Raw genomic sequence first — 9,795 nt, 5'->3', positions numbered from 1 at the left:
AAGGACGGCGCGTGACGTCGGCGCGCTGACGTCAGCCCACGCCTTCGACGTGGCGCTTCCGGTGAGTCAGGCGCCCCGGGGCCGCGGTGACGGACGGAGATCTCCGTTGAGCTCCCTTCTCCTCCCAGTCGTCTCCCGTTACCTTTAAGCCGGGTTCCCGGGGCTCACGCCTGTCAATGCGAACTTCTCCAGAGGCTGAGGTCTGAGGCTCGGGGTTCAAAGCCAACCTGGGCAGGAAGGTTCGTGAGACTCTTAACTCCATTTAACCACCAGAGCGCCGGAAACGGGGCTGTGGCGCTGGTGGTAGAGCGTCCGCCCGGGTCAGCGTCCGGGCCTGAGTTCGAGCCCCGGGACTGGCGCCAAAACATAATACGCGTTGGCAGGGCTGTATCAAAAGTGGTTCCTTTCGTGGCCTCTAGACGCGGGCAGAAGCCACAACTTTTGATGCTGCTGTTTGCAGATGTCTTGTTAAAGCTGAAGATGTTTTTCTCATTTGACCTCTTGGGTTTCTGCCATGGTTCTTTTTCTGGATGGAACCGTCTGGGACACCAGGCATAGAATAAATGACTAGAGCCCAGTTTGAAATTTTAAAATATTTTTAAAAAAATTTAATAAGTTAAAATTAAAAGGAAACTAGATGCAATAAAAATTAGTAGAATAGAATTTATAGTATTTTTAAATCCTATTAATGTGCTTACTGATTTGTTAGAGGGAAAATTAAAATTGTAAGTATTGTCAAGAATTTAACCAAAGGCCAGGAGCGTGGCCTAAGTGCTAGAGGGCTCGCCTAGCATGCAGGAAACCTGGGTTTCTATTCCTCAGTACCACATACCCGGAAAAAGACGGAAGGGGCGCTGTAGCTCAAGTGGCATGAGCAGAAAGTGTCCGAGGAGAGTGCCCAGACCCTGAGTTCAAGCCTCAGGACTGGACATACCCAAACCAGGAACTTCTGAAAATAGCTTTTGAATGCAAGAGTTAAAATCCTAATGACCTGGTTTGTGTGTGTGTTTTGTGTGTATGTGGCTAACATCCGTGGAAAAAATTTGAAAACTATTTTTAGTGTAACCCTTGAGCTAGAGGAGGTAATATTATTCCCAGGAAGAATACTATTTGAAAATAAATTACATATTAAATTCATGAAATGAGAAAACATCAGGTCTTTTATAATGACATCATTAGAGTTAGCTTGTTTAGAAGGTCTTACTAGTGAAAAATGTTTTTCATTAAAACAGCCCTCAAAAAGTCTGTGGCTTCACAAAATGCAAAAAACTTAAAACTACATATGTTTATCACAACTGTTATAAACTAACTTTGGATAACTTGGAAGAACTTGCTTCAGCTACAGCTGAATTCAATTTATTACTCAGTTAACTACATCAGTTTGTGCATAGTTTGAGAGTTCAATCAACAGTGTGTTCTGCCAGAAAGCATGAATATTTTTTTTTAAGCTTTTCAACCTTTAAGGTAATGTGATTTTAGTCTAGTTGATCATTTTCCAAATGGCGGGCACCCAATTGGTAGATTTCCCATTAGGAAATTATCTTCTGCCATATGGTCAAAATCAGTATGGTTTTATTCAAAACAAATGCTCTCTGGTTACAGCAGGTGATACAAAAGAATTTCAGTATATCATTTCTTTTTGTGAGAATAATATTGGTAAAATTCAAAATTCTCTGGCACAGGTGGCTCAGGTCTATGATCCTACTCAGGAGAGAGATCTGGGGACAATAGTTCAAGCCCAGGCCAGACAAACAGATATGTTGACTAGACTTTATGTCAAAAATAACCAAAGGAAAATAATGCTGGAGTTGTGACTTAAGTAGAAGAGTGTGTAATATCCCAGCCATTTGGGGGGAGGGGACGCAACCCCCAGCAATAGAGTCCCCAGCACTCAGTGAACCGAGCTAGGAGTTTAATAGCAGCACAGTGGCTACTCTCCACCTTCACTGGGGCTGAGCTTTTAAAGGTAAACACTACACACAGGTGGTAGTCACCTTTTGATGGCACCTTAAGATGCCCATAGTCAATATCGACAAGGATGAAAACACACACAGATGGGTCCTTAGGTGGTGGAGCAGGTTAAGCATTTTGACAACAATAAAAACAATTAAGCAGCTGAGCCTGCCAAGTTGGTACAGAGTGCCCATTGAACCAACTATAAAAGTGGTTTCTAACCCCAGTGGTGTCACACAAATACAATTACCAAGTTGTCTGATGTCCAAAGGCACAAAAGGTCCTCTGGGTCAAAGCATCTACTAAGTCAAAATGTCCTTAAACTGTATGATTTGTGTTATAACCTGCATCGAGGAGAATACCGCTTGTATTTAGGGCTAAGCCTTACACTAGTTCAATTCACATTCCAACAGGTGCCCCAAAGCATTCATCGTGAACCCATGTGGGTCTTTACGGGTCTCTGATTCCAACTTCTTGTTCAGTGGCAGTCATGTAAGCCCAGAAATGACCGGCGTGAGCCCTGTTTCATTGTTTTGAAGCCTCCCTGCCGTGGTTACAACCGCATTCCTCAGGGTGAAACCTCCTACACCCCCCCCCCCCAAACGTGCACTCACTTGTCCCACAAGAGGAGGTCAGCTCCTGATCAGTCAGAACCGGGGCCCCGCAGTTCTTCCACAATGCTCTTCCCCTGTCCCCCGCCAGGCCAGGCCTCCGACACGTGGGGAACAGTATCCAGCATTTACTGGGAGTTGACATTTTTACCAGCACTCGAAGCATTTCACCTAATTTTATTTACTTATTTTTTTTTTAAAGAAAACACTCGGCGCGAGAACTTACTAGTATATGCTAAGATGACAAGAACCAGAATTCGAACCCTAGCGGCCTAGACTCAGAAGTCACATTCTTCTCGACCCACGCCATTTCCCGTTGGCATCGAACGCTGGGCTCCCGTGAACCGGGCCGGCCTGGCTCCCGGCGCCGGCCGCCCCTCCCCGCCCTCAGCCCCACTAGACCCGGAGCAGGTGAAATCTGGTCAGAGAGGACCCAGAGGCGCGACGGGCATCGCGGCTGCGGATTGGACGCCGTGGGGAGGAAGGGGCGGGCAGAACGCGTCCGGAAGTGACGGAAGCAGGAAGCGACTGTCCGCTGAGGTGGCTCAGTCGGCGCGGATTTGGAAAAAGAGGGTTGAAGCCTGCGAGCGGTGCTCGCCTGGTTTCCCGGTTTGGCTTGAGGAGCTCTCGCGTGGCGTCGCCGAGGCGTTTTCCTTGGTTCCCTCTGCGACGTGACTGGCTTGGCCTCGCGAGGGAGTCCCTGCGCGACCACGGAGCACCGAAGTCGGGGGTGGTGGAAGCGACGAGAGGAGCTACTTGTTGGGACCAGGCCCCCGAAGCCATGGCCTCTCCCACCCGTTTCCTAGTTCAACTCGGCGCCGTTTCCAGAAGCCCGGGCTGGTCCTGGCGCCTGTGGGTGCTTGCTTATTAGAGGTCAAGACGGCTGCCACTCGGAAAGAGGAAAAAACACTGTCTCCCAACAATTTCCTCCGAAGGAGAACTTCAGCAGGAAAACAAACCCAAAATGTCTGTTTTTCCTAAGGTATCGTTGAGACCTGAGGTTGAAAACTATCTGAAAGAAATCTTTACGAATCAGGAGGTGGGTCCGATATTTGATATTTCGCATAAAAAGTAAAATAGTGTTGATTCTGAGAACAAGGGGTGAAAATGTGGGTTTAGTATGGATGGCACAAAAGTGATTGCAAGGGTGAATAAGTCCACAGCACACGCGCGCGCCCACGTTCAGGAGCTCAGCTGAAAGGAATCTTGTAATTTGAGTGCCTCAGTAAATGATTTCCGTTGTGCTAGATGATTTATAAACCTTTGTTTCAGTTGTTTTTGCTCGTGGGCTGTTCTGATTTTCAAAATAATTAGCTGTAGAAAGGAATCGACATTCAAAGTCGATTGTGAATAGAATGCATCTCAATCACTCATTCTCCATGCTTCCCAACCCCACAACTTCCCATAATTGTCTTAATTCTGTATGATTTGTATTGAATTTTATGCGGCTCTCATTTTTAACAGATGAGAAAACTTAACAGCAGGAGGAATCATGTTATTGATCTAATCTCACTTTGCTATAAAACTTACTGAAAGGTGAAGGTAGAGTTCAAATAAAATGTAAAAATAGGATTAGAGATGGACATTGGTGGCTTGCACCTGTAATCTCAGGTACATAGTAGGCTGAGGTCTGAGGCTTGAGGTTCAAAGCCAGCCCAGACAGGAAAGTAGATGATTTTCTTATCCAATTAAGTACCCAGAAAGCTGAAAGTGGTCCTGTGGCTCACGGTTAGAGTACTGGCTTGTAGCAAAAAACTCAGGGACTGTGCCTAGGCCCAGAATTCAAGTTCCAGGACTGGTGCACAAACAAAATTCAAAACAAAAAACACACAATCTTAGGGTTAGAATCTCAAACACTTCCCCTCTCCTCCTAGCCCTCTTTGAAAAGAGAAGGGAAAGGAATATTTAGCATTGACAACATTTGAGAAATTAAACATGATAGTATTGTTGGATTAGTAAGTGGAGAAGTGTTTTTTGGAAGATTCCATGAGGTCTTGTATAGTCAAAGCTTTGGAAGGCTTTAGTAATGCCAAAGGAACATTAGGTGGATTTTTCATTCCTGATAGGTATATTTGCTATTCATCTTTTTTTTTTTTTTTGGTGCCAGTCCTGGGGCTTGAACTCAGGGCCTGAATATTGTCCTTGGGCTTTCTCCTCAAAGCTAGCACTCTGCCACTTCAGCCACAGGACCACTTCTGGCTTTTTCTATGTATGCAGTACTGAGGAATTGAACTCAGGTCTTTGTGCATGCTAGGCAAGCACTCTACCACTAGGCCAAACTCCTGGACCTCATCTTTTTTTTTTTTGCCAGTCCTGGCCTTGAGCTCAGGGCCTGAGCACTGTCCTTGGACTTTCTCAAGGCTAGAGCTCTACCACTTGAGCCTCAGCACCACTTCTGGCTTTTTTCTATGTATGTGGTACCAAGGAATCGAACCCGGGTCTTCGTGCATGCTAGGCAAGCACTCAACCACTAGGCCAAACTCCCGGCCCCCAATCTTTTTTTTTAATAGACATTTGTTACATTTAATAATGTAAAGTTGTTACCCTATGGGGAATATTTGCTTGACTGTGAGTAAATCAGTGTATTAGTTTGTCAAATATTGGTAAGCTTAAAGTTTAGGAGTATATGATGCCCCAGAGATTATGATAGCAATGTGAGTGCTGAAAAGTTGATGTGTTTTAAATATGTAGAGTAAAATCCTGAATTTACAGAACTAATTGCAGTAGACGTTTTTATATTGTTATGCTTCAAAGTTGAGACTGTTTTGTAATGCTCTTGATTTATATCGGGCATTTTGTTAGATGCTTACTACATTAAACTCATAAACCCTGTGAAGTGTACCGTTTATAAAACAGTGAAATGAAATGGAGCTGTTACTAAATGATGTTTTTTTTCATTAGATGGGACAAGTGTATATACATGTAAGATTGAAATATTTTTCAGATTGTTTCTTCTTCAAGCAAACAAGAAGCAGAAAGGAAATTTGAAGCTTTACTAAATCACTTAGCCCACCCTCCATCATTCACAACTGTCAGAGTGAATACACATTTAGCTTCAGTCCATAATGTGAAGAATCTGTTACTTGATGAACTTCAGAAGGTTTGTACAAAGTTTTTTAGTCACTACAATCTGTCATTGCTCCCATTAAAATCCCATGAGACCTACAGTAATAAACTTTATAGTTAGGAAATTGAGAATGTAAATTGTGTCAGGTTATGTAATAATATTAATTCCTATTTAGGATGAGTTTCCAAGCCTGTTTGCTTTACCATTAAAAAGTGGACCTTTAGGGGCCGGGAGTTTGGCCTAGTGGTTAAAGTGCTTGCCTAGCATGCATGAAGACCCGGGTTCGATTCCTCGGCACCACATGCATAGAAAAAAGCCAGAAATGGTGCTGAGGCTCAAGTGGTAGTGCTCTAGCTTTATTTTTTTGCCAGTCCTGGGGTTTGATCTCAGGACCTGAGCACTGTCCTTGGGCTTTCTCAAGACTAGAGCTCTACCACTTGAGCCACAGCACCACTTCCAGCTTTTTCTATTTAAGTGTTACGGTGGAATCAAACCTGGGTCTTCGTGCATGCTAGGCAAGTACTCCACCACTAGACCAAACTCTTGGCACATAAGCATTCTATTTTTAGTGGAACTTATTTAAACTAAGAAACACATAGGAAAATACCTTAAACTAAGAAACACATAGGAAAATACCTCATCATTAACAAAACTGGGAAATGAGGACAATATAAGGAATATAGTTTTTTTGTTTGTTTTGTTTTTGCCAGTGCTGCCTTGAACTCCAGGCCTGAGCTCTGTGCTTTAGCTTTCTCAAGGCTAGAGCTCTGTCACATGAGCCACAGCATCATTTCCAGCTTTTTTTATGTGTGTGGTATGGAGGAATCAAACCCAGGTCTTCGTACATGCAAGCAGTCTACCACTAGGCCAAACTTCCAGCTCCAAGCAATGTAGTTTTAAAGCAACAAAGAGCAGTTTTTTGTTCAGTCAAGAAAATATTGTAGGGGCCGGGAGTTTGGCCTAGTGGTAGAGTGCTTGCCTAGCAAGCATGAAGACCCAGGTTCAATTCCTCGGTACCACATACGTAGCAAAAAGCCAGAAGTGGTGCTGAGGCTCAAGTGGTAGAGCCCTAGCCTTGAGAAAAAATCCAGGGACAGTGCTCAGGCCCTGAGCCCAAGCCTAGGACTGGCAAAAAAAAAAAAAAAGAAAATATTGTAGAAATACACATCTTTTGTAAATGATAGCAGTATTTTAAAATATTTTATGATTTCCATTGAAACTGTAAAAAGTACTTGAGTTATTTTGTTTATATAATTTTTGCTTTCGAAAACTTTGTATTCTGTACTTTAGACATTATACTCTGCTGTATAAGATGGGCAAGGCAAGGTGGGCGTTCCCCTAAGTGGTACTGTGTAAGCTAAATACTGTACTTATTAAAGCTTCCTTAACAACTGCAGTGGGAGTCAGCAGACCCATTTCTACCTCATGTGTAACCAAACTAAAATCAAGAGGCTTTAAGAATAATTCTGTAGATTTCATGTTTCAAATACACGCTGCAGTTAGAACAACAAAATATGATTGGAGTTTACCTCATTGGTACAGCATTTTCCTCACAAGTGTGAGAACCTAGGCTTGATCCCTTACATTAAAATATGCAAAAGACAACAAAAGTAGTTGTATTATGAAGCCACGATCCTCAGCCTCCTGGCTTATGTTCAAAATAATCCATCAGTTGGTGACAGATAAATTAAATCTAGAATAGTCCTATAGTGAGATATTGCCCATCAATACAAACAATTACTAATTAGTACTACAGCAAGGAAAAAAACCTTAACATAAAGGGAAGGAAGTGAGACAAATAATTACTAATTAGTACTACAGCAAGGAAAAAACCTTAACATAAAGGGAAGGAAGTGAGACACAAAACATAATATTCTATATGATTTTATTTGTGTGTAATGTTGACAAAAGGCAAATATATAGAAAAAGATTAGCAGTTACTGGAAATGTGAACATAGATTGACAAGGCAGGTGATAATGATGTTAATTGGTATTGTTACAAAAGTATGTAGTGATGTCTGCACATAATTCTGTATTGGAAATATATTTTCAGAGTGGGTCCCTTAAGGTAAATGTAGTTTGCTGGGTGCTGATGGCTCACATTTGTAATCCTAGCTACACAGGAGGTTGAGATCTGAGGATTGTGCCATTTGGCAGGAAAGCCTGTGAGACTCCTATCTCCAATAAATGGCTCAGAAAATGCCGGAAGTGGTGCTGTGGCTCAAGTGACAGAGCACTAGCTTAAGCACAAAGAGACTCGGACAGCACCCAGGCCTGAGTTCAAGCCCAGGACTGAGTTCAAGCTCCACTATGTTGATTGCTTTATAAGTCTGTGTCTATTTTTAACAGCAGTTCAGTGAACTGAGTATTCCTGTTATTGAACATCCAGACCTTCCCGACATCCTACTCATTCCTGTGATTGGACCTAGGTTTGTAACTATTATCAAGCTATTTTGTCTTCTAAGCAGAGATTTGTTAGGATCACTTATAACTATGACAACACTTTATCCATTTTATCATTGTTAGCAACTTTATACAGGAACTCACATACGTATTTTTTTTGATGATACGATTTTACATTTATTACCTCTTGGTTTAAACTACTTGTGAGTTTGAAGAGGAAATAACTATAAATTTATAGAAAGATGAACAGAGTAGACATAAAGAGGTTAGAAACTTGCTCAAAGTCAAAGGATTCGCCATTTAAGTTTTGCTGGTACTGAAAGCCAGGTACTTGTCTTTACAGTTCGTGGCTTATGTTGGCATTGGTAAGCACCCAGGCAAGGTAGACTTTGAGGGCTTTAGTGGTTTCCCTAATCTATCCTATCTTTCCATCTCCTTCCAAGCTACTATGAGGTAAGCAACTCCGCTTCACCCAGAGCTCCCATCATCAGTATTCTACCTTGATATAGGCTCAAAAGGACAGGGCCAAATGACCAAATTCAAAACTGAAATCATGAGGCAAAATAAAGCTTTATGACTTAAACTTGATTATTTCAGGCATTCTGTCACAGCAACAGGAAGATGACTGATACCTGAAGCACAGAAAGGAGCTCATTAATAACATGGAGCTAGGTATAGTGGCACACACCACTATATCTGAACTTAGGAGGCTCAGGCAGAAGGATCATGCTGCATATTTTGACATAGGAAATAATGGAAAAGAGGGCTAGATGTATGTCCAGGTACCTTGATAATAATGCATTTTAGGCGCACTTCGCAAAATGGTTAATTTTTCTGAGAAGCTTCATTTATGTTCTTACAAAAATTGTTAAACAACTACAACAAAAGTACAAAGAAATACATTTCCTTTCCTCCCTTCCTTTTTGCCAGTCCTGGGGCTTGAACTCAGGGCCTGAGTTCAAACTCCAGGAATTAACCTGGGTCTTTGTGCATGCTAGACAAGCATTCTACCACTAGGCCAAACTCCTGGCCCCAGATTTCTTATTTTCATAGCTGAGCTGGTTGTAAAGTTTTGTTCATAATTTAACAATCATATTCAGTTATATCACTCATTAGCTTAGTCATATTTGTATTACATATTCTTAAAAGTCAGAAAAATAGGTTTTATGTTGTGTTGGGATGTTTTATTATGAAAAGCTCTTTAGTATAGAAATATTCACATTGCTTAAGCCTTAAAGTAATCTGATTTATAGCCAGTAGTGGTATAGTGATTTCTCCATACTATAGAGTATTATGTGGCTTTCGGGGTGGGAAATTTAAATGTACTTTTAAGGTGCTCATGGTTTGTTAAGTAGCTAAAATAAATTGCTACATTTAGGATAACTATAGATTTTTACTAACAGAAATGCAACATTTTGGTGCATTTACATATAAAATCTGGAAGCTATAAGGTAGGCAAGTACTAACAATGATTTACTGAGGCTGTTGTGTTGGGAGAAAGAATAGTTGTAGGAAATTTTTGTTTATAACATTTGTTCTTACTATAATCTTGAATCGTATTTTTTTCATTAAAAAGTGGTTTGGGGCTTGAGGTATAGCTCAAGAGATAGATGCCCCTCCCCAGCAAGCATGAGGTCCTGAGCTTAAAATCCTAGCTACTGCTCATCAAAACCAGCCTATGCAAAAAATTAAAGAATCCTTAAGATTCCATCTCAACCAGCAAGAGGATGAAATGGAGGCATGATCTCAGTGGTAGAGCAG

At 41.8% G+C, this 9,795-nt stretch overlaps 1 protein-coding gene across 9 annotated transcripts in view; it reads left to right on the top strand.

The window, feature by feature from the left end:
- Positions 1–91: 91 nt before the first annotated feature.
- The window catches only part of Nsun6 (NOP2/Sun RNA methyltransferase 6), a 78,614-nt gene continuing 68,910 nt past the window's right edge, over positions 92–9,795 (top strand). For 8 of the 9 annotated variants that reach the window (XR_016532706.1, XR_016532705.1, XR_016532703.1 and 5 more), the window contains exons 1-5: positions 92–239; positions 2,767–3,154; positions 3,186–3,603; positions 5,509–5,664; positions 7,981–8,060. Coding sequence is in view for 2 of the 9 variants with exons in the window: in XM_090318985.1 (XP_090175111.1) it covers positions 3,529–3,603; positions 5,509–5,664; positions 7,981–8,060 (311 nt within the window). In the remaining 7 variants the exon portion in view is untranslated. The remainder of the gene's footprint in view (positions 240–2,766; positions 3,155–3,185; positions 3,604–5,508; positions 5,665–7,980; positions 8,061–9,795) is intronic. The other variant, XR_016532707.1, reaches the window with a different exon arrangement.

This window comes from Megascapheus bottae, chromosome 26 (assembly GCF_031878675.1).
Source record: "Megascapheus bottae isolate mThoBot1 chromosome 26, mThoBot2.hap1, whole genome shotgun sequence".
Classification (NCBI taxonomy): Eukaryota; Metazoa; Chordata; class Mammalia; order Rodentia; family Geomyidae; genus Megascapheus; species Megascapheus bottae.
The sequence above is the reverse complement of the archived record's forward strand: the minus strand, read 5'-3'. Positions and strand labels throughout refer to the sequence as shown.